Source organism: Artemia sp. Qi Xiang Cuo, chromosome 10, assembly GCF_049724085.1.
Source record: "Artemia sp. Qi Xiang Cuo chromosome 10, ASM4972408v1, whole genome shotgun sequence".
Taxonomy (NCBI): Eukaryota; Metazoa; Arthropoda; class Branchiopoda; order Anostraca; family Artemiidae; genus Artemia; species Artemia sp. Qi Xiang Cuo.
Window position 1 is genome coordinate 56,090,903 of NC_142803.1, and position 26,226 is coordinate 56,117,128.

Sequence of the window (26,226 nt, forward strand, 5' to 3'; positions counted from 1 at the left end):
TCGTTTAAAGTTTTGATGTTGCTGCTGTTGCAGTTGAAAAACTTGTTTTTTTATTTTTAATTTCTGATCTTTTTTTAAATAATGCTGGGAAGTCCGGCGTCCCCTTCATAGCAATTTTCCTTCCCCCATGAAAACATCCTTCATGGAAAGATCCTCCCATATAACCCCCGACCCACCCATCCCCCCCCCACTACCAGGAAAAATCTCCCCTGAAAACGTCTGTATACTTCCCAATAACCAATACTATATGTTAACATAGGGTAAAGTTCATAACTTTCAGCCCTCCCTCCGGGAACTTTGGGGGATTAAGTCATTCTAAAAGACATACTTATAATATTTTCGAACATGCTCAACAAAATGGCTATCCCAAAATTTTGATCGGGTGACTTTGGAAAAAAAATGAGCGTGGGAGGGGGCCTAGTTGCCCTCCATTTTTTTTTGTCACTTAAAAATGGCAGTAGAACTTTTAATTTCCATTCCAATGAGCCCTCCCACGATATTCTAGGACCACTGGGTCGATACAATCACCCCTGGGAAAAAAAAACAAAAAAAGACAAATAAACACGCACCCGTGATCTTTCTTCTGGCAAAAAATGCAAAATTCCACATTTTTTAGGATAGGAGCTTGAAACCTCTACAGCAGGGTTCTCTGATACGCGGAATATGATGGTGTGATTTTCATTAAGGTTCTATAACTTTTAGGGGGTCTTTCCCCCTTTTTTTCGAAAATCAGCCAACTTTTCTCAGGCGCGTAACTTTTGATGGGTGTGACTAAACTTGATGAAACTTATATATTTTAAATCAGCATTAAAATCTGATTCTTCTGGTATATCTATTTGTATCAAAATACCGTTTTCTAGAGTTTCGGTTACCATTGAGCCGGGTCGCTCCTTACTTACAGTTCGTTACCAAAAACTGTTTGAAAATGCTACCAAGGTAAGTGAAACTGCCCACCTGATCAATGTTTTCATTACCCAGTGTCACCTTTTCATCTTCACTTATTCCTATCCTTAGTGACTTAGTCTTCTTAACATAAATTTTCAAACCTATTCTAGTACCCTGAACTCGCAAAACCTCTAAAAGTTCATTCATTTTGCTCACACTTTCATCTAGGATCCTTAAATCGTCAGCATAATCTAAGTCCGGGATACTTTTTCCTCCCTATTTGATTACGTGGTCTCCCATTGCCTTTCCTGTACTCCTTAAGACAAAGTCCATCACAAAGATCCATATAAAGGGGGATAGAACAGAACCCTGCCTAACTCCTGATTTAATACAAAACCAGCTGCTAACCTCATTTCCTATCTTAACCGCAGCAGTGTTATTCTCGTACATAGCACTAATCACTTTAATGTATTTGTCTGGTATACCATACAAGGATAAAACCTTTACTAAAACTCTTCTATCAACATAATCAAACGCTTGCTCATAATCTATAAAACTGAGGACCAAAGGTGTTTGAAAACTCAGGCACTTCTCAATTAATAACCTAAGAGTGAAAATTTGGTCGACACATCCTCTACCTTTTCTAAAACCGCACTGCTCTTCTCTTAAAACTTTGTTGGGGATGCTTAAATCATCAGCATAATGTAAGTATAGGAGAGTATTCTTCCTCATTTGATTCCGTCTTCTCCCATTGCCTTTCCTGTGCTCCTTGAGACAAAGTCCGCTAAAAAGATCCATATAAAGGGGAATTGAACACAACCCTGCTTAATTCCTGAATTAAGACGAAACCAGATACTAACCTCGTTTCCTACCTTAACCTCAGCAGTATTATTCTCATACATAGCACTAATCACTTTTAGATATTTGTCTGATAAGAACGATGTGGGCACAATGTGTTTTTTTTCTTCAGCCGGGCACTTCGTATCGAAAGAGTTGTCGTAGAAACTTCAAAAAGGGCTCATTCGATTGGAAATTGGAGTGGCTAGTGCCCTTTTTAATAGTCGAAAGTGATTGGACGGCAACTAGCCCCCACCCCCCGATGCCCATTATTCCCCCAAACACATCCAATTAAAATTTTGAGATAGCCATTTTGTTCAGCGTAGTTGATTTCCAAATAGAAAATATATTTTTAGGAGGACACCCCCACAACCCTCGGGGCAAGGGTTTTAAGTTATCCCCTGAGGGCATATAAGAACGATGTTGGCACAATGTATCATGAATTTTTTTTTTTCATTTAGAGCAGGGCACTTCATATGGAAGGGGTCGTCGTAGAAACTTAAAAGGGGCTCATTTGATTGGAAATTGAGAGTTCGAGTGCCCTTTTTATAGTCAAAAGTGATTGGAGGGCAACTAGCCCCCCCACGCCCATAATTCCCCCAAACATATCCAATCAAAATTTTGAGATAGCCATTTTGTTCAGCATAGTTGATTTCCAGATAGAAAATATATTTTTGAGGAGGATACTCCCTCACAACACTCAGGGCAAGGGTTTTAAGTTATGCCCTGGGGCCATATAAGGTTTTTATAGAATGCGTTGTCGTAGAAACTTCAAAACAGGCTCACTCGATTGGAAATTCGAAGGGCTAGTACCCTTTTTAATAGTCGAAATTGATTGGAGGGCAACTAGACCCCCTCCCACGCCCATCATTCCCCCAAACACATCCAATCAAAATTTTGAGATAGCCATTTTGTTTAGCGTAGTTGATTTCCAGATAGAAAATATGTTTTTGAGGAGGACACTTCCCCACAACCCTCAGGGCAAGGGTTTTAAGCTATGCCCTGGGGGCATGTAAGGTTTCTATAGAAGGCACTGTCGTAGAAACTTCAAAACAAGCTCATTCGATTGGAAATTCAAAGGGCTAGTACCCTTTTTAACAGTCGAAAGTGATTTGAGGGCAACTAGCCCCCCCCCACGCCCATCATTCCCCCAAACACATCCAATCAAAATTTTGAGAGGGCCATTTTGTTCAATGTAGTTTCTTTCCAGATAGAAAATATGTTTTTGAGGAGGACACTCCCCCACAACCCTCAGGGCAAGGGTTTTAAGTTGTGCGCTGGGGGCATATAACGTTTTTAAAGTAGGCTGTGTCGTAGAAGCTTCAAAAAAACCTAATTCCATTGAAATTTCAAAGGCAGCGCGCTAGCGCTGCCTAAGTAAAGAACGATGTGGGCACAATGTGTTTTTTTTCTTTAGCCGGGCACTTCGCATCGAAGGGCACTTTGCATTGTCGTAGAAACTTCGAAAAGGGCTCATTGGGTTGGAAATTGGAGTAGCTAGTGCCCTTTTTAATAGTCTAAAGTGATTGGAGGGCAACTTGGCCCCCCCCCCCTCCATGCCCATCATTCCCCCAAACACATCCAATCAAAATTTTGATATAGCCATTTTGTTCAGCGTAGATGATTTCCAGATAGAAAATATGTTTTTGAGGAGGACACAGTCCCACAACCCTCGGGGCAAGGGTTTTAAGTTATGCCCTGAGAGCATATAAGAACAATGTTGGCACAATGTACTATGTATTATTTTTTTTCCTTTAGAGCAGGGCACTTCATATGAAAGGGATCGTCGTAGAAACTTCAAGAGGGGCTCATTCGATTGGAAATTGGGAGTTCGAGTGCCCTTTTTAATAGTCGAAAGTGATTGGAGGGCAACTAGCCCCCCCCATGCCCATCATTCCCCCAAACACATCCAATCAAAATTTTGAGACAGCCATTTTGTTCATCGTAGTTGATTTCCAGATAGAAAATATATTTTTGAGGAGAACACTCTCACAACCCTCAGAGCAAGGGTTTTAAGTTATGCCCTGGGGCCATACAAGGTTTTTATAGAAGGCGTTGTCGTAGAAACTTCAAAACAGGCTAATTCGATTGGAAATTCGAAGGGCTAGTGCCCTTTTTAATAGTCGAAAGTGATTGGAGGGAAAATAGCCCCCCCCCCCCACGCCCATCATTCCCCCAAACACATCCAATCAAAATTTTGAGATAGCCATTTTCTTCATCGTAGTTGATTTCCGGATAGAAAATATCTTTTTGAGGAGGACACTCCCCCACAACCCTCAGGGCAAGGGTTTTAAGTTACGCCCTGGGGGCATATAAGGTTTTTATTGAAATCTTTGTCGTAGAAACTTGAAAAAGGGTTCATTCGATTTGAAATTGAAAGGGATAGTACCCTTTTTAATAGTCGAAAGTGATTTGAGGGCAACTAACCCCCCCCCCTCTCACGCCCACCTTTTCCCCAAACACATCCAATCGAAATTTTAGATAGCCATTTTATTCAACGTAGTTGAATGTTTTGGAAATTAGGTCTTTAATAATGACAAACCCTCCCCCCAAAGCCCTCAGGGCAAGGGTTGTAAGTTATGTCCTTGGTCATATAAAGTTTTTATTGAAAGCGCTGTCGTAGAAACTTCAAAAGGGCTCATTCAATTGGAAATTGAAAGGGCTAGTGCCTTTTTTAATAGTTGAAAGTGATTGGATAGCGACTAACGCCCCTCTCACACCCACCATTTTCCAAAACACATCCAAATCAAAATATTTCCAAATCAAAATTTTGAGATATCCATTTTGTTAAACGTAGTTGAACAATCTGGAAATTAGGTCTTTTAGGATGATAACCCCCCTCAGAGCCCTCAGTGCAAGGGTTGTAAGTTATGCCCTGGGGGCATATAAGGTTTATATAGAAAGTTGTTGTATAAATCATAGACAGCTTGATCGCGCACAACCCTCACGCAACACTCCCCCACAACCCTCAGGGCAAGGTTTTTAAGTTCTACCCTGGGGGTATATAAAAACGATGTTGGCACAATGTATTATTTATTATTTTTTTCCTTTAGAGCAGGGCACTTCGTACTTGAGAAGTTGTCGTAGAAACTTCGAAAAGCGCTCATTCAATTGTAAATTGGTGTGGCTTGTGCCCTTTTTAAGAGTCGAAAGTGATTGGAAGGCGAATAACACCCTTCTCACGCCCCCCCCCAAACACATCCAATCAAAATTTTGAGATAGCCATGTTGTTTAACGTATTTGAAAGTTCTGGAAATTCGGTCTTAGAGGATGACAACCACCCTAACAGACCTTAGGCTAAGGGTTGTAATTTATGCCCTGGGGGCATATAAGGTGTTTATAGAAAGCGTTGTCGTTTCCAAAAGGGCTTATTAGATTCGAAATTGAAAGGCCTAGTGCCCTTTTTAATAGGCAAAAGTGATTGGAACCCCTATGTCTTCTCAAGGCCAGAACAAAATTTGCACTTTACTGAAAAAATACAAATGAATGTGCATAGTCAGTTTAATATACATATACTGATACTTAGTAATCAAAATGTTAATATTATTTGATTTATTAAAGTTATAAAAGTAAAAAAAAATTATATTCTTTCAGTAAAGTGCAAACTTTGTTCTGGCCTTGGGAAGGCATAGGGGTTTTGCGCCCAACTTATGTTAATTTCTGCTCGTTTTGAGTTTGACTCGGGTAATTATTGTAATTTCTGTTCGTTTTGGGTTTCATTTATTTATCGATGCTGATTTGTGGTAGTTTGACGCTTGGTAGATTATTTTATTTCATTTTTGCTCATTTTTTGTTTATTGGAGTTCTTTACTTTTCTTTGAAAAACTTATTTTGTCGAAAAAGTTTTTTTAAATTAATAACATTCAAGGATAAGACCTTTGCTAAAGCTGTTCTATCAGTTGAATCGAACGCTTGCTCATAATCTATAAAAACTGAGGACTAAAGGTGTTTGCACATTCAAGGATCAAACTTTAGGTATAGCACCATTTTCATTTTTTATTATTTTTTATCTGAATATGAAAGTAATTCCCAACAACAGGTGTAGAATGGCGATTGGTTAAGAAAAATGAGCAAGGTGTGACCCCATCTACTTGTTTTGTGTCTATCAAAAAATTACTAATAATGGAAAGGAAGGCATGGTTTTCTTAAGCTTTTTTGACTATACTTATAATCTTTTGGTCTTATACATAATGGTCGAATTTTTTATAGATTCATACATAAATTAAGATAAGGCGAAATCTGCTCTCTGAAATTTGTGCATATCTTTCCTAAGGTGTAAAATCCTTAAAGCTCTTATTACATGATTTAAGATGGGGCCTTAATCTTCCCTTCAAACTTTTGAAGCTAGAGAAGAAGTAAAAGATAAAGAAAAAGAGTATAATGTTTAAAAAGCCACTTCAATGGCAAATATCAATATCGCTTGAAAAATAATATTCTATACACAGTTCATTTACAAATCTTGAATATAGCTGTGTGATACAACCTGAAAGGAAAAAAGACGATACATAAAAATAGAATTTAAAAAAATTTGAAACCTATGTACTTTTTGGAAATTTGAATAATTTAGTTTGACTTAATTGTGAATTAAAGATCCAAGGTAATTATCTAAAGTAAATCTAAAGTTAAAACAAATTCAGTATTATTCTTTACAAAAAAACCGTATGTTCATGCATATAGGCTATCGGCTATAGCGATTCAAAAAACCTTATATGATACAATTTAAAATACACAAGATGGATTAGCCATCTTTTTAAATTCATATGTCTTAATAGAGGTCCCAATATAATTAGGAGTTTCTATTTTTTTTTTCAAAACGCGTTTTTGTTTATTTTAATTGTTTATAAAATTGTGCTTGTCTTAATTTGAATGCTTGATATAAACTCTTTTTTTTTAATACAAATTCTTTCTAATATCAATTGAAAGCCCAAACTGTATTATTAGCGTATTTCAATATCCTGTAAAATTTATAATATTTTATATCTTGAATTTTATCATTTTTATTATTTTTTTTTCTTTTTTGCCCTTCGAATATGTGACCATTTATAAAGCCTCATGTTATCAGCCATATACATGGCATAGCAGTGTTAGCAAAATTAAAACACCGACATTCAGCTCCAATATATTTTTCACTTTAGTGTCCGAGTGTGTCTTTATACGGAATTAAATAAATAAAAAAGTTTTTTCAACTGAAAGTAACGAGCAGCATTAAAACATAAACCGAGTAGAAATTATTCCGTACATGAGATGAGTTTCGGTACTTTTAATAAAGTGCCGAAATACTTATCTTAATTATTTTAATTCTATAATTATATTAATAATTTTAATTATATAACTTAATCTGAATTCTTAATTATCTTAATTATACGGCCTACAATAATATTTGAGCAAAACTGAAATTTCAAATAATTTTTAGGCAGCTGCCACAGGCTTTCTAACACTAGAAAAATTCTTTTATTAAATTTGCGTATAATTATCATCCAAAGGGCAACAAAAAGTTTGCGAAATGAATCGCTATTAAATTGAAACTAATTTCAGAGCAAAATATAATGAATATTTTGAGTGTGAAATATTTGAGTTCACTATTTTTTTCAAATGATAAAAAGAAGACACAAAATAAGTGAAAGGTGTGTAGTGTCAGTAAGATTTCTCCAAAACCGAAGGAGGTCATAAAAAGCTAACCTTAAAGACATTATTTCGAGGTAGGCTACCAGATAATCACGGTCAATCCCACTTTACGGTTTTATGGGATTTTCATTTTTTACTAAATTGACCAATCATGACGAATTTTTTTTTAAATTACACTTTTATGCCGATTGCCCTGTGATTAATCTTTCACATTTTAGTAATTTCGAAATCTTTGCTTCTTATTAGCTGTCACAGACTTTCTGATGGGAAAAATGCCAGTAAAAACATTCTTTCATATTTTATAACATACCATCACATTTAAGGGCACCTATTAAAAAGCAATTCTCTATTATGCAAGATAGATGGCAATGCAGAAAAGACAAACGAGAAGAAAAAAAGATATAGTTAGATAACCGAGAAAACGAGGGTAGTATCAGCCTGTAAACGAGGGTAATATCAAACTGTATTTGTATGCTGATGATATTGCACTTGTTGCAACATCAAGAGATAAGCATGCCCTGCAAGCTGCTGTCCAGAAGGGTCTTGATTATCTTGGTTTATGGGCAACTGTCAACAACATGGAATTCTCTCCTGCAGTCAGCAGTGCTCCTCTTCACAGGACAAAGATTCATTCAACGCCAAGGCTCTCAATCAATGGCACCACTGTCCCAGCAGTTGAAAAGTTCTGCTACCTTGGGGTGACTTTTGACACTTCACTCTCATGGACTCACCATGTGAATTATTTAATCGGAAACCTCAAGAGCAGAGCCAACTTTGTCAATGCTATTTGCTTATCTAAGCGAGGAGCCCATTTCTCTGTTGCCACCCAGCTTGTGAGAGCAGTTGTAATAAGTAAGCTGGATTATGGCTGCCTCTTCTACCAAGAAGCACCTGCCCAACTCCTGAAAAAACTGGATACAACCCTGCATTGTATACTGAGGAAAATTCTCGGATGCCTAAAATCAAACCCCCTACCTGCAATATACTATGAACTAGGACTGACAGCATTAGAAACTAGAATGAAGAAATTAGAAGCACAATATTTTACACGGAAGATGTTGATCCCAAATGACATTATCTACAAAGAACTTATTGAAACATATGATCAGAACCAAAGATTCCAACCAAAATCAATTCCTCCATACTGTCGAATGGTGAAACACATCTCTGAAACAGCTGCCCCTATCCCAACTCCTGATGTTATTGATGAGGTAGGTTCAGCTTCTAGTACAGACACAGACTGGGCATAGAATGGTATTCACTGATGGATCATGCTTTGCCACTGGGGGTGGGGCTGCGGTTGTGGTCCTTGGGCTCAGTCATGCACTGTCTTTTAAAGTAACAGAGGATTTGTCAATATTTTCACTTGAGTTGTATGCACTATTGAAAGCGTTTGATTTTATTGCAAGTGTTTTGCCAGTAGGTAAATATCTGATTTGCAGTGACTCACTCTCAGTGCTGAATTATTTGATGTATGGCCATTGGCCAGCAAGAAAATCAGTGTTGCTTTTAAAAAAGATACTGCTAAAACTGATGACAGCCAAGTATGAGATTGTAGTAACATGGGTACCAGCACATGTTGGAATTAGGGAAAATTAGCAGGTAGATAAGCTGGCAAAATGGGGTGCTAGGTATGGGGAGAATTTAGTATGTCAGTATTCAGTGAATGATTTTTTATGTTATTATGATAAGTTGCTAAAGGAGAAGGAGAAAGGGGTATTTGGTCAAAGGTCTTCTAACCAGATCCTTGATTTGTATGATTATGGTACCCCACCTCCTGATCTATGTTACCCAGTGAGACACCTGGATATCAGTATATTCAGGCTCAGAACAGGCCATGCTCGAATTAGGAGTGTATTATTTAAATGGAAGTCAGTAGACTCTCCATTATGTGAGGTCTGCAATGTAGAAGAGGATGTTAGGCATATTTTAATGTATTGTAAAAAGTAAGAGACACAGAGATTGCCACTGAAAAAAGCTTGCCTTAAGTATTTTGGTGCATTCACGCTCAGAAGTATCCTGGGCCATGCACGGGCACCACCATGGGCTAGGAAAAAATCTGAGGAAGTATTAGGCCGTTTTATTGTAGATACTAAGCTACACTTAGAGCTGTAATTTGTATTAACAATTGTATATATAATTATTATTGCACATTATTTTAATATTGTACATGTAAATTAGTGATATGTAAGCTATATGTATGAGTATGTGTATATATTGCAAGCCAAGCTCATCAGTTTAAGTTGCCATATCAGCCAGTTGTGTTTGAATTGTAAATATGGAGGCCCATTTGTGAGACCATTGGACAGAGTTGAATACAGCTTGACATCGGTTTATTGTTTTTTGCCTTGAGATTCTTCAAAACCCCTCCCTACCCACAGTGACAAAAGCCAGATAGCTTTTTAAACTATTTGACCCTCTGTCATGACAGAACAAAAGCTGGACAGCTGAATTTTGACATGGAATACCTTTCATCCCTAAAGGCTCTGATGAAATCATGGAGACGTGCACAATGGGCAGCCTGCCCAGGAGTGCTTCAAACAAACGAACAACATAATATGAGCCAGAAAAGAAAAGAAGAAAAGGACAGGAAAGAAGCGAAAAGGAGAAGAGTAGATATTTCGTTAAGGGCCTCAAAACAGTCAAAACACTTCCATCTGCTCTGTCTGAGTTAACTTGAAAGGTTAGTTTTTCTTCTTTTTTGAGCACTTAAGACGGCTTGGCGGAGGTCCTTGCTAAAATAACTGCTTTTGTCCTTTTCACTTCTTTTCTTAGGAATTTAATTAAATTTGTTTTTTCTTGTCAGGTCATACGTCATTTATAGTCAGTGTGGTCTTAGAGTGTATATATAAAACGATGAAAGCAGTTTCCAAAATAGCATGTTAACTGACAATGCTGTAAAATTTAACGTTTGAGATAAGAGCTAGGTAAGTAATTATTGTTGACGCTATTGCTGACAATGTTGACAATCCCTAAAAAATCTATAATCTTTTAGTGGCAACATTTGCTAGTATGGCGATTTAAAATAAATTCAATTTAAAACCTATGGTTAAGGTATCAAGGACATTGAAAATGAAATTTCATTATTTTTTTTATTAGTCAAGTGGTACCCTATACATGCATCTATATCTTTAAAAAATTCGAAAATTAAAAATTCAAATTTTAATGAAAACAACTTAAAAATATGTAATTATGCCGTTTTAAGTAGTAGATTACGGTAAACAAAAAATTAATATGGGGGGGGGGGGATTAGCAGCTTTTAGCATGAAAAATCACGCGGCACCAAAATCACGTGTTATCTAAAACATGTGGCACCAAAAAGCTTAAGAAAGTGGAGCTCTCCTTAGAAGGCACAGTTACCTTTGAGAATGTACAGGCTGCTAATATTCAAATTTTACAAGCAAAAGTGTTTAACTAGTTGGCTTATTTATCTTCATGGTTCAATGTGGCAACGCTGACAAAAATTTACTTCTGCCCTAAATGCTGAAAAACCCCAAAAAATTGAAAAACCCGCGGATTTCAGGTTTGAATCTAAGATGGGTCCATCGGGAAAAACAGTTTTATTTAATGTTATATATAAATATGTATTATATATTAACTTAAAATGTTATATTTAAATGTTACATTAAAAATATATTTAATCTGAAAATCAAAAATATTATGAAAAAGGTTGGGATTGAAGATATTAATTGTTAAAAGACAAATCCAATTTCTTTTAAACGAATTATTTGAAATGTTGAAATTGCTAAATGTTCAAAATTTTCTAATTTTCGGAATTGTTCAAACAAGATTGTTTACAAATATTAAGTCACAGGAGACCTAAGTTCTAATACCTGTTTGTCGTTTCAATTCAATGTTCTTCTTTTTAATAATAAAAAAATATAATGAAAATGCAATTCTTCTTCTTAATAATACCTGTTTATCGTGGTATTTTAACTAAATTTCAATCTATGCTCTATCTTGTAAAAAAAAAAAGGTCTTAAGCATACAGAAAGTAAAAGACAAGAACTTAGCAATTTCCACGATTCCATTTTAATTAATATCTTAATGATTCTTCTTATTAAAAGAAGTGATTATAAAATATTCTTAATAAAATTCAATATTCTTCTTCTTAAGAATACAAAAAAAAACGGATTAAAAATGGATCTTGAAAGATATAGATAAAGATAAAAATCATGATAAACAGACTTACCTCAAGAGCTCTTCACGTGTTTCCATTTTGCCAATTTTATTGCTAAAAAAAATAAAAAATATCACTTTCATATAGAAATTTAGCGTATATCGTCTGTATTAATTCAAAAAGCGTTATTAAACACCAAATCTCTTTGAAAATCTGACCTGTTAAATTTTAGAAGAAAAGAAACATTGAAAGAAAAGAAAGAAAAGAAAGAAAAGAAAAGAAAAGAAAGAAAAGAAAAATGTGTCTCCATTTTCTTTATTTGTTTTCTTCATCTTCGGATTTTTGTTTTCTCTTTGTTTTTGTCATGACTGGCCAGTTCGGCTTTAGATCTCTTATCAGCAAAATTAATTTACGTCATTTCTGGTCATTTTTGACTGATTTTTCAAATTTTGACTGATTTTTTTTGTCTTAAAAAAATTCATTTCCATCTATTGCTGCAATGAACAAGCAGCATTTATTTTCTGGCAAAGATCATTATATTATTAAAAGTTTTACCTGTTTTCAATTTTTTTATTTGATTTTGATTGCAACATATAAATATCAATTCAATAATTTCATTTCTGTATTTAAATTTTTTTCTAAATTGTTGAAAGCAACTTTTTGTTTTCATACGTTATTTTTTCTTGCAAAGTTCACTTTTTATTAAAAGTTTCACCTGTTTTTCAATATTTTATTTTCATTTTAATTGAAATGTTTATATCTCGTTTTAACAATTCATTTGAATATTTGTTTTGGTTTTAAAAAATTTTGTTTACAATGACTTTTGTTTTCATACTTTTTTTTCTTGCTAAGTTCACTGTCTTATTAAAAATTTCATATGTTTTTCAAATTTTCAATTCATCTTAATTACAATTTTCAAATGTCAATTCAAACATTTCATTTCATTAAATTCAGTACCAAGATTATTTCTACCCTCAACCTACTTTACACAATACAATTACTCCTGTAACCATTCATAAATATGCAAACTATGCCAATTAAAAATTAAATACTTATTAGATTAAAACTATAGTTTTTTTTATGAAAGGGAAAGTGTGAGTTAAAAAACTAAACCTACTGAAAATAGCCCATGTTTGAATTTTAATTAGCCAAATGGGTATTAATATGATTCATATGCGTAATAAGAATAGAAACCTTCATTCCATGGCGGTTCTAGCCTCTCTTACACCCGGAGCAAAATCTTGATAAGCCCCTTCCTCCTCTCCCCACAAAATTTTCAGACCAAATTTTAATTTATTAACAAAATTATTAACAAAAATAGTTAAATAATTAATAATTTATTTTCAAACTACTTTTTACTTTATTATGTAATTATTATTATTTATCCCCTCTTCCCCCTCCCCTCCTACAATCGCCTCTGCCTACATTGAACAGCGAGGTTAAGCTCCAACAAATATATGTTACTACAAATATCTCTGGACTTGACGCTCTAAAATCCCCCAAAAGGTGAGAGTTATTTGCCTGTTTCTGAAAACAATTTTTCATTTTTTCTTGTTATATCAGTAACAGAATTATTATAACAGTAAGAGAATTAAATACCACTCAAACTTCTGCGAATTCTTTCGGAACTTGTGGTTGTTCTTGTTATTGATTAAGTAAAAAAACAAGTTTTTTAAACTGAAAGTAAGGAGCGACATTAAAGCTTAAAACAAACCGAAATTATTCCATATATGAAAGGGGCTGTTCCCTCCTCAACGCCTCGCTCTTTACGCTAAATTTTTTTAATGTTTTAAAAAATAAAGTTGTGAGACTGAGTCAAACTTTTGCTTAAAGAGCGAGGCGTTGAGGAGGGGACAGCTCCGTTCATATACGGAATAATTTCTGTTCGTTTTAAGTTTTAATGTCGCTCCTTAATTTCAGTTTAAAAAACTTGTTTTTTTATATTTAATTTCTGATCGTTTTTTAGTTAATGCAGCTTTTATTTTGGCTCACCGTCATTGAATATGTAAACAAAATTTGCATAAAAATTTTACTTTTCTTTTGCTAAATGGCTGTCTCTAAACTTGGTTCTGACGTAATTTACAAATTAACTTACGTAACGAATTTCTATATTCGTATATTTTTCTTCTGGCAAAAAAAAAACAAAGTTGCAGATTTTTGCAGATATGAGCTTGAAACCTATGTTATAGGGTTTTCTGATACGCTGAATCTGACGGTGTGATTTTCATTAAAATTCTTTTACGTTTAGAGGCTGTTTCCCCCCTCTTTAAACAATCAGGTAAATTTTCTCAGGCTCGTAGCCTTTTATGAGTAACACTAAACTTAATAAAATTCATTTATTTAGAATCAGCATTATAAGCCCATTATTTTGATACATTTATTGACATCAAAGTTCCGTTTTTAAAAGTTTCTATTACTATTTAGCCGTATCGCTTGTTTTTTTTTTATTGTTTTTTTTATTACGTATATGTTATTACGTATATGAGAGGGTTCTCCCCTTAGTCAATACCACACTCATTACGTTAAAATTAAAAAAAAAAATTTAATTTACAAACCCCAGAAACACTAAGACCTCTTAATTAGAATAGACAGCCCTTTTAAAGGCCCTAAAAAAAAAAACTGCAGTGTAAAGAGCGAAGTTTTGACTTGGGGGAGAACCCCCTCATATACTTAATAATCTATTTTCGTTTTAAGTTCTAATGTTGCTTCTTATTTTCAGTTGAAAAAACTTGTTTTTTTTTAATTTAATTTCTGATCATTTTTTAAATAATGCTTGGAAATCCGGCTCCCCCTTCATAGAAATGTCCCTTACCCCAAAGAAACATCCTCCACGGAAAGATTCTCCCGAGTAACCCCCGCCTCCAGCCCCCCCCCCCCACCAGAAAAAAATTCTTCCTGAAACTGTCTGTATACTTCCCAATAACCAAAACAATATGTAGCCTAAGCAATGGGCAAAGTTCATAACTTGCAGCCCTTCCCCTGGGAACTGTGGGGGATTAAGTCATTGTAAAAGACATATTTGTTAGATTTTAGACTATTCTGAACAAAATGGCTATCTCAAAATTTTAATTGGACGACTTTGTGAAAAATATGATCGTGGGAGGGGGCCTAGTTGCCTTCCATTTTTATGGTCACTCAAAAATGGAACTAGAACTTTTAATTTCCGTTCCAATGAGCCCTCCCACGATATTCTAGGACCACTGGGTCGATACGATAACCCCTGGGGGAAAAAAACAAATAAATAAACACGCACCCGTGATCTTTCATCTGGCAAAAAATGCAAAATTCCACATTTTTGTAGATAGGAGCTTGAAACCTCTACAGTATGGTTCTCTGATACGCAGAATATGATGGTGTGATTTTTATTAAGGTTCTATAATTTTCAGGGGGTCTTTCTCCCTTTTTTCGAAAAACAGCCAAATTTTCTCCGGCGCGTAACTTTTGATGGGTAAAATTAAACTTGATGAAACTTATATATTTGAAATCAGAATTAAAATCTGATTCTTTTGATGTATCTATTGGTACCAAAATTCCGTTTTTTAGAAGTTCAGTTACCATTGAGCCGGGTCACTCCTTACTTACAGTTCGTTACCACGAACAGTTTGATATAAATATATTTGTAACTGTCAGTTCAGCTATATTAACTTTAGCATTTAATAAATTTGCATAAATGTTAGATTAAAATTTCAACTTAAACTATTAATTTAATTTTCAGTAATGAGCAATAGACACGCTACCCTTTTTGTGGTTTCAGGGGTGCCAGCACCACACTTATATGTGAAATTCTTGAACTGGAAACATTTGTGACAATTAATATAATTTTGCTATTTTATTAGGATAATAATTTTCCGAATCGTTTTATTCCTTTTAAATCCCTTATTTTTAAATTTTAAAATACAAATAGTGCAATGTCTGCCCGAAAATATTACAATTTAAGCTTGTTTTGCCACCCCTCGGGCGTGCCATCCGGGGCGCTTGCCCTATCTAGTCCCCCCTAGATCTCGCCCTGCATAAAACTCTAAGGAGAGCTCGAGTGTACTTAGCATTGTCTACATTACAAAAAAAATCTCTCTAAGATTACATAAAATAACATAGAGTTTTAAGTTATGCTATAGTGAACGGTTTTACCCCGCGGTGTGAAAGAACCTTTAAGCAATCTATGCTATGAAACTGATCAAACATACGTATGATTTGATTAGGCCTTAACAAGTATTCAACCTAGCTATTTTCAAACTATTGAACCGATCTAAGTAATAGGATACTGTAGGGACTGGGCGAGGTCATGAAAAACGCAGAAAACAAACTTACCAAATCCTTGTCCTTGTAAAAACAGTCTTATGGCTTCTGCGATTTTTCCAGGTTGCTCTTCCAGAATCATGCTACAGTCTTGAATCTGAAACAAAAACAATGTATAAATTTTATATAAATATATAAATGGTTATATAATAATGGTTCTATAAACATACAACCATTATATAAATGGTCATATAAATATACAAATGGCTTTATAGATGGTTATGAATATCAAAAACAATATACAAATATAAATCATAAATAAAAAAAAACAAACAATATGTAAAACTGTTCAAAAACAATAAATAAAAAAAACAATATATGAACAATATATAAATATATAAACCAATATAAACAAAAACAATTTATAAATTTACAATAAAAAAAATGTGGAATAAAACAACATATAAATGCAATGAACAAGACAAGGGAGGGGTTAGGGGGTTTGAAGCTCCCCCCGCGAAATGTTTGTTTGACTCGTAAAATGTAACACAAATGCATAAAAACACATTTTAATCTATTTTTTACAGTTTCTTTGTATCCCCCCCACCCTTAACAAAAATTTCGGATACGGCCTGGCCATCAATTATTTTAGTAAATTTTAAATCGATTTATTTAATTTAATAAAGACGGGGAAATACGTGGCATACTATTAAATTTTTATGTCATTAAGATAATACTTATTGTAACAAGTTATTATTTTTAAACTTTACTTATTTAAAACTTGAATTAAAAGTTACTTACGAGTTTTGCTTATTCTTTTTCCCGTTACGCCACTGCCGGACACATCATCGGAAATGACTTTACCTTACCTGACATAATTTTATTATTTTACCTGACTTAATCTTATAAGCTACCTGACATAACTCAAAGCCGGTAACAGGCTTGTAGACCTGTCTAAACTACGTGATGAATTTAAACCAAAACATGCCAAAGTGAGGTCACATTAAAGGTGCCACATTCTGCACAACCTGACAAAATTTGAAGCACTCACAACTGGAAAGAAGCCACATTAGAGTTATCACACTCTGTGAGGCTTGAAATAACTTTAAGCCTGACATCTGAGCTTAAATAATTCCCCCAACATGACATAATTTGACAACTAACCAGAAATAATCTCCCCCTACATGTCACATGCCACAATTCTCACCCTACATGCCACAATTATTTAATTTAACCCGAACTACTACATACCAAGCTAACGAATATAATTTTAAGCGATATATGTTAAATCAGGCTGCATTAAAGCCACCTGGGATACCACATACAAGATTACCAAAGACAATTTTAGGGATTTAATCTTCCATTTCACTCACTATAGCTGATGTGGAGAGCCATAGAAGTCCTCCGCCCTTCAACTAGGAGAAATGCCCTTATCCACCCTGCCCCCATCCAGTGGCGAATCCAGGAGGGCAGGCGAGAGGGCACCCCCCCTAACGTATTCTAAAGCAGGGATGGATTCAGTTTTTTTTAAGGGGGGGGGCAAAATAAGTTGATCCGAAAAAAAAATTTAGGGGGGGGGGAAATAGGTTGATGCGATAAACTTGCGTTAGGAGCAAGTTTAATTAACGCAAACTTTTGTTAATTAAGTAAATTACACTACTTTAGACTAAGCTAGGGGGCGCGCACCCCTTCATCTCCCCTGGATCCGTCACTGGTCTAAAGTAGTGTAATTTACTTAATTAAGGCAAGATTGCGTTAATTAAACTTGTTCCTAACACAAGTTTATCCCTAAAGCAAGGATCAACCTATTTTGACCCCCCCCCTAAAAAAATCCTGGAGCCACCCCTGCCCCCATCCCTTAAGAGTATCACCAAATTGTATGAGAAACTGACAAGTAGAAACTCCTCATCAAAGACGAACTCAACTTTCTTTCTCTAAACTCTCTCATACTTTCCGCATATTGTGATATCAATTCACCCAATTATTGGGGAGGGGATTTATTCTTTAAAATCCGAGGGGAAGAATTTTTTTTATAAAAATACTGAAAAACGGGATTTTTTGGAAAATCCCGTTGCCCGGAAGGTAGGGTCTCGCGGGGTGAATTCCCTTCTCCCCAATTGTTACCATGCCACTGCTTGGTTATGAGACAAACCTTCAAGCACGATGAAATACCAGGACTTAATCTTCCAACTCATAAGAGCCCCCAAGGAAAGGCGATCTTTTTCACCCCTCCCCCTACTTTACCTTTAAGGGCAAGATAGTGTGGGAAACTGATATGAGTAGAAACTCTTCCTTAGAGGTAAACTTAAGTTCCCTCTCTATTTTTCATCATACCCATCATACATGGGAGCCACTGGTGGATCCAGGGGAGGGGCAAGGGGACACCCCTCCCCCTAATGCAGTCTAAAGTAGTGTAATTTACGTAATTAAGGCAAGTTTATCGGATCAACCTATTTTTCCCCCTCCTCTAAAAAAAATCCTGGATCCCTCCCTGTTGGGAACTAACCTTCATCCAAGACGAAGTGGCAGGATTTAATCTGGCATTCAAGGTCACCGTGTCTTCTTTGTGTGGACTGTGACACCCAGTTATGTTCAGCACTGGTACATGTAATTTCTTTGAATGATGATCATTCTCATCTCTTGATATTCCCAAGTCCGATCGCTGAATATATGACTCAATGAGACAGGCGAAATTAATCGGGTTGAGCTTTTGTTGGAAATACTCGGAGTAAGTATGGGCCAAATCGAATGCTCTCTCATAGTAATCCTAAAAAGGAAACAGGTGAGAGAAAATATACTCAAACAATTAAATAAAGGAAAAATAAATTATGTTTAGGTCGGTTTAAAGTATTAAAGCAAAGCTATGATGCATCATTTAATTTTGCTATGTAAGTTTTCGCAAGGATCAAAGGTGGAAAAAGTGACACCCCCCCCTCCGTCCAGAATCACGATTATAAACTGGAACTTGTTTTATTGCTGGAAATAGAAAATACAGAACCATTTAATAACGTAGAGATATTATGAATATAAGATATAATAAATATAATATAAGAAAAATATAAGATATAACATTAAAATCCGATGAAAACAGTTGCCTGGTGAGAATAAAGTAAGAGCGGTTATTATTGTTAGTTTAGCAGACAAGGGACCGAAATTAGTTGTTTATCTCCGCTAAATAATTAAAGAATGTTGTGACAATAATAATATTTCGCTTTGGAAACCGAATTTCATTTCGTCGGGTGAAAAACTATTTTCATTTGCATTGATAGCCTGTTCAATTCTGTCTCAAACCAGAGTCGAGAAACTCTGTTTTTTTTTTTTTTACCGCAAAATTGTCTAAGATAACTGACGGTTTTCTGCTTATACGGAGGAAAAATGTGCTATTGATATTCTTTTATTAGATACGTATTTAAAGTAGTCTTTTTTTCGGAAAATTTCTTGAAATACAGAAAATTCGCATTGGAACAGACTTACCAGCGAGAATTCGAACTGTGACTCTTGAAAAAAAAAAAAAAAGTCAAATTACGCTTTTATTTCGCTAATTTTAAACTTCTCTGAGCCCTTCTCTGTTATATTTTGATTTTTTTCGCACCTTCATAAGAACAAAATAGAAAAAATCACTGCCCCCCTCTAATCGTACATTTTCGCAAATTGACACATGCCGACGCTACTAATATTTGAAATGCTAAACACTTATAAAGATGTTTTTGATTAGATAACCTTTACTAGACAATAAAATGAATCTTAGGGAGTACAAAGACCCTCTCAGGAGGTAATAGGGGAGACTTTACAAACCTAACACAGATGAAGAAGTTGTTTTTATTCTTCTATCTTTTTTATTTCTAAATTTACTTCCCGATTTTATTCCGCTTATTTTCCGCTTATTTCCGCTTAGCTCTGAGGGGCAGTCTCGTTTAGCTCTTTTTACTGTATAGAGTTGAAATTTTTAACTGTCCTCCCAATTGACCTCACCAGAAATATAGATACACAGCTGATGTCCTAAAAAATTCCTGGCAATTTCCTAAAAATAGCCAGGGGGAAAAATACTTCAGGATTTTCTGTTTTAGTCTCTGTTTTTGAGTTCGAAGAGTGTTCAAAACCAAAATTGACTATGGAATAAGTTGCATTGGTTCGACTAAATATTTCATATTTAATAGTTAAGATATTTTTACAAGTTTCATTTAGTAATTTTTATTTTCAACCTCCTGCAAGCTTAACCCATTGATCCTAACTATCAAATTGCCACTTTCTTAAAATTTCTTTTTATAAATTCTTTTCGACCTAGTCGAGGACGCCGTGTTCCTTGCTAATTTGGTCGTAAAAAAAGTCTTACCGAAGGTCCATTCACAATGAGATTTTACTAACATCGAGATTTAGCTAGAGCTAAATTGAGCCAATCAGATTTTTGATAGAACTTTCTGATTGGCTGAAAATGTCTACGAGAAGTTCTGGTCGGTTTTAATTGCCACTAGCTGAATCACACTAGCTGAAACTATTCAGCAGTGCTGGTAAAGGAGCAGATACGATCCAAAATTTTAAATCAATTTTTTTGGATGGGGGTAACGGGTGTATTTTCTAGGTAGGAGTAAAAAATTCTTCAAAATATTGACTATTGACTAAAATTAAAAATCTTAATATTCCACACTGGGGTGAAGCCCCCCCTGGACAGATGCTTATTAACGCACATAAAACTTACTCTACCAAGATGGTGCCACATTAAGTAATCAATTATATTTTGTCCAACTCCTTTTGACCTGAGATGTTTCAAGTTCACCTTTTGGTAGCTCCATTCAATCCATCCGACCCTTGTCGATACGGTATTTATAAGAATAAGTGCTTCCACCTTGAATAAAAAACAGTTAATAACTTACAAAACGGAGGATGAAAATTCAATAACAATCATTTTCAGAAAGCAAGTTAACACAAAGCAAAGTATAGAGATTTTATTTTTCTTTTGTTTAAAAAGTAAGTCTATCTTACTTTTTTTTTCTTGAAAAAAAAAGAGTAAGTCTTTAACAAAAATAATAAGTTGTATTATAAGCCAAATAAGGTAAACAAAACAGTATCTTAAAGCGCATATCACAAAATCATAAATTATAAAACAATCATCTCTCCCTTTCCAAAAAAGAACATTTTTTGGAAAAAATTTAAAAAGAATTTGAATTACTATTTTTCTTATCATTTCATTTTTGCATGATAAAGACTTATGACTAACCTACTACTGATACCACTACCATTATTACGGCTTCTATTACCACTACTGCTACTACTACTACTATCCATCCGAACCTTGTCGATACGGTATTTATAAGAATAAGTGCTTCCACCTTGAATAAAAAACAGTTAATAACTTACAAAACGGAGGATGAAAATTCGATAACAATCATTTTCAGAAAGCAAGTTAACACAAAGCAAAGTATAGAGATTTTATTTTTCTTTTGTTTAAAAAGTAAGTCTATCTTACTTTTTTTTTCTTTAAAAAAAAGAGTAAGTCTTTAACAAAAATAATAAGTTGTATTATAAGCCAAATAAGGTAAACAAAACAGTATCTTAAAGCGCATATCACAAAATCATAAATTATAAAACAATCATCTCTCCCTTTCCAAAAAAGAACATTTTTTGGAAAAAATTTAAAAAGAATTTGAATTACTATTTTTCTTTATCATTTCATTTTTGCATGATAAAGACTTATGACTAACCTACTACTGATACCACTACCATTATTACGGCTTCTATTACCACTACTGCTACTACTACTACTATCCATCCGAACCTTGTCGATACGGTATTTATAAGAATAAGTGCTTCCACCTTGAATAAAAAACAGTTAATAACTTACAAAACGGAGGATGAAAATTCGATAACAATCATTTTCAGAAAGCAAGTTAACACAAAGCAAAGTATAGAGATTTTATTTTTCTTTTGTTTAAAAAGTAAGTCTATCTTACTTTTTTTTTCTTTAAAAAAAAAGAGTAAGTCTTTAACAAAAATAATAAGTTGTATTATAAGCCAAATAAGGTAAACAAAACAGTATTTTAAAGCGCATATCACAAAATCATAAATTATAAAACAATCATCTCTCCCTTTCCAAAAAAGAACATTTTTTGGAAAAAATTTAAAAAGAATTTGAATTACTATTTTTCTTTATCATTTCATTTTTGCATGATAAAGACTTATGACTAACCTACTACTGATACCACTACCATTATTACGGCTTCTATTACCACTACTGCTACTACTACTACTATCCATCCGAACCTTGTCGATACGGTATTTATAAGAATAAGTGCTTCCACCTTGAATAAAAAACAGTTAATAACTTACAAAACGGAGGATGAAAATTCAATAACAATCATTTTCAGAAAGCCAGTTAACACAAAGCAAAGTATAGAGATTTTATTTTTCTTTTGTTTAAAAAGTAAGTCTATCTTACTTTTTTTTTCTTTAAAAAAAAAGAGTAAGTCTTTAACAAAAATAATAAGTTGTATTATAAGCCAAATAAGGTAAACAAAACAGTATCTTAAAGCGCATATCACAAAATCATAAATTATAAAACAATCATCTCTCCCTTTCCAAAAAAGAACATTTTTTGGAAAAAATTTAAAAAGAATTTGAATTACTATTTTTCTTTATCATTTCATTTTTGCATGATAAAGACTTATGACTAACCTACTACTGATACCACTACCATTATTACGGCTTCTATTACCACTACTGCTACTACTACTACTATCCATCCGAACCTTGTCGATACGGTATTTATAAGAATAAGTGCTTCCACCTTGAATAAAAAACAGTTAATAACTTACAAATCGTATGATGAAAATTCGATAACAATCATTTTCAGAAAAATTACTACTTCTACTACCACTACTACTACTACTAATACTACTATTGCTAATACTAACAACTTACTACAGCACCAAAGGAGTGTGTGCAGCTGAGATGGCCACACGCGGGTTGGTGCTGCAGCAAGTTGTTAGTAAGTGTGGCAATATTACATGCCTTAAAATTTCCTGAGTCCGACACAGCTACGCATACTCCTCTTCCATCCCAATCTATTCAAATTTTCCCTCTTTACACCCACCCAAGAAATTGCATTTTTTTAAACCCCTTCTTAGAATCTCCTCTCATCCAAATTAGGGATAACCTGATTTCCGTTTGGCCCTAGATGGATGACCGACAAGGACTATCTATGGTAATTTTTTATCCTTCAACCGCAAAAAGTGTCCCAGCCATCTCAACCTTTCTCTTATTATAGCCCTAGAAAGTGGGATAGAACTACATTTTTCATACGGCTTATTGTTTGAAATACGGTCAGTCAAATGGGTGCCATAAACAATCCGTTGACAATTTCGTAAATAATATGATTTATAAGTCAGAATGAAAATTTTTTTGTTTTTTTTCCTTTTAATTTGGGAGAGGAAAGATTACAGCACTCGTTTTTTGATTGTTTTATAAAATTGAAAAAAAAACAGATAAAATATAAAAACCTTAGTAAAATAATTTGGGAACATATCAGTTCCACACTTAAAGACCTACGCTCTCTGAATTATTTTTTCGCCACTCAATACTTTCCCTTACACGGCGCTAGTGTGATGTCAGAATCAACAGATAGTAACGATCGTCCCTTTTGTCGACAGATGTGACGATATTGCAGCTCAAGAAATGTGTTTCTTATTTCGAGTGTTACTTCTTAATCATAACTTCATAAAGTATGACCTTTACTAGCAAAATCGGATCTACTAAAGCCTCTTCAGGACGGGGTTGGTCTTTAAACTCATAAAATTCGTTACAGGACTCAAAGAAAATGAAACTTTTAGATAAAAATGATTTTATTTGAGACAAATTATTGTGCTATGTATGTGAAAAACTCAAATGCAATGCAAAAGCCCTTATTTTTTAAACAATTTGAAGTTACAAAATTTGGTATTTTCAGGTACAACACACCAATTTGGTGTGAAGACGTATGTGTTGTTATTGCTTGTCTGTAATCCGTGCGTCAACGCACGGATTACACGTCGTCCAAAAAAAAGTTCTTATATAGGTTCAGTTCACATCTGTTTTGTCTTAGAGTTAGAGCATTCGCTCTCCAGTAGACAAAAATGTATTTTTAAGAAATTCATAAGGTGGCACCGAAGGAATACGGTGAACTCCAATTATCATAATAAATACCCTTCAGTTTTTGTTAAAATTTGGCTCACTTATAATAAAAAGTCTGTTTTTTAGGTAATTTTCGCTTAGAAGCTTTACACTGAAAAACATTAAAACAAGGTTCAGCAAGTCGACTTTCATTTAGTCAGCCAGATTTACATCGCCTGGTAATAAAAAATATCTTTCTGTGAGTTAATAATCGGCTCGCTTCTGTTTTGGGTCAGAGATGAAAAGTTAGTTTCTCTGGCTGGCAAAATTGTGATTAAAATAGATAAACGTATTATTATAAAACATAGAAACGTATTATTATAAACAAACGTATAAACGATAAAAAATGTATTATTTCCTCCTTTTTCAGATTCGTCAAGTTAGATTTATCCGGCCAACGCTTATGTTCACGTAACCTTATTTTAGTTTTGAATCAGGATTGAAAAATTAGTTTTGCAGGTAAGTTATTTTTTCCCAGGGTTGCCATCCCTAGTGATTTATGACTATTACTAGTGATTTTTATATTGTCTAAACAAAAAAAAATCACTAAATCAGCACATAAATAGTAGAGAGGGGTCAGGAGGTCCGACGATGACCACGTGGTTTATGGTTTTCTCAGTGAGAATGAAAAAACAGGAATTTTCTCACTTGAAAAACCATGAATTTTGTCACATTTATGGTTGTTTTCATGGATGGTTATGTGTGTTGTTTGATTTATTTGATATTTTTCTCGGATGTCAACATCAAATTATGGATGTCTAATTGTTTTTGTCAGTGAGAATTTGAAAAACATGAACAGTGTCACATTTATGGATGTCGATAGCAATTCATGGATGTTTTATGGTTTTTGTCAGTGAGAATGAAAAAACAGGAATTTTGTAACAGTTATGTATGTCAACAGCAATTTATGGATGTTTCATGGATGGTTATGTATGTTGTTCGATTTATTTGATGTTTTTCATGTCTTTTATGTGGATGATTCAGAAATAGTATTTGTTGTTGTTGTTCGAGCCCAAATTTGCGAGATTCCAGGAAACAGTTAGATAACATTTTTCAGTCTCAGAAAATCAGAGAGTCGGTAACATCCCCCATTTCAACAAATCAGAGGTGTGCTTACATATGATTTCCCCATTACATAATAATTCGCCATTGTGATTTCGTATATAATGGACATGCAATGTGATTCAATTATCAGAAAGTATTTTGACACCGTGTAAGCAACTAAAATGTATATTATTGATGAACTTTAAGCCTTGGCAGCAACATTTAGCATTTTAATTTCTTTTTTAATTTTTTATTTTCAAAATTAATTTTTTTTCCGGGGTAACCCTCTCCCATATTCGGTTAACCCCCCCCCCCTATACAAACGGCTCTATATGGTGTTTATACGCGATAAAAAGTGTACTATATGCTCTTTTTTCGTTATGTAAACCCTATCCTTCCTCCCCCCTCTGTTTACGACCTTAATTCTGTTTTTGATAAAGTCCGTATCTTATCTAAAAGCAACTGTCAACTGTCTGTCATTCCCTAAATATACTCTCCGATATGGCTCGACTTACAGATTTCTCACAAGTATTTAAATATCTGACAATTACTGACACCCCTTTAAAGTACATCCAGCTTTGATAAATATACAAGAATTTGGATAGTGGCTTAACCAAAGGGTTTCTCTGAGAAAGTTAGTTGTTAACTAACCTTGTGTGCTAATAGGCTTTGCGTAATTATATGTGGTATGTAAGCATGGAAATGAGTTATTTCCAAAATTAATGCATAACAATATTTTTAGGACATTGGTGAAAGGGGGGGGGGGTTGACAAGGCCTCAAGTCGAACACCTCCATTGTAAGGTGAAAACAAAATGCTTCTTCGCGTGAAAAGTAAGGGGAGTGGGTTTAAGAAAAAGATACATTGCTTTATTATGCGTAAATTGAAGAGCACTTTTACCAAATCTTTCGATGGGAGGAGGGTATATTTTTCAATGTCTTTTCTCAGGGATATTTTCCGTGGGGGTTTTTTCCCTATGGGTGTTTTTTTTCTGGAGGTGTGAAAAATAGAAAAACTAGGCCGGCTTTTGAACGGCTCAGTGAGTCGTAATTCACAGATTCACACTGTTGTGATATCTTTCGGTGGGGGGAGGGGAGATTTTTCCATGTCCTTTCTCAGGGATATTTTCCGTGGGGGTTATTTTCCGTGGGCTGTTTTTTTCTGGGGGTGTGATAAATATACAAACTAGGGCGGCTTTTGAATGGCTCAGTGAGTCGTAATTCTCAGATTCAAAAAAGGATGCAATTAGTATATTTCACGAAATTTTTTACGTTGTGCTTTCTTAGTGATAAATGCCTTTTCTAGACAAAATTATGGTTAATAACTTTCTTTCTGTAA

General features: G+C 34.4%; 1 protein-coding gene across 2 annotated transcripts in view; it reads right to left on the bottom strand.

Annotated features, from left to right (window-relative positions):
- Positions 1 to 1,584: 1,584 nt before the first annotated feature.
- Positions 1,585 to 26,226, bottom strand: part of LOC148947920 (protein NDRG3-like) — a 97,775-nt gene continuing 73,133 nt past the window's right edge. Inside the window, exons 5-9 of one of the 2 annotated variants that reach the window (XM_089095553.1) lie at positions 20,400 to 20,546; positions 18,210 to 18,470; positions 15,776 to 15,860; positions 11,540 to 11,581; positions 1,585 to 1,669 (exon numbers count right to left, since the gene is read on the bottom strand). In XM_089095553.1, coding sequence (XP_088951679.1) covers positions 11,541 to 11,581; positions 15,776 to 15,860; positions 18,210 to 18,470; positions 20,400 to 20,546 — 534 coding nt within the window. In that variant the 3' untranslated portion in view covers positions 1,585 to 1,669; position 11,540. Of the gene's footprint in view, positions 1,670 to 6,085; positions 6,206 to 11,539; positions 11,582 to 15,775; positions 15,861 to 18,209; positions 18,471 to 20,399; positions 20,547 to 26,226 lie in introns of those variants that run through there. The other variant, XM_089095552.1, reaches the window with a different exon arrangement.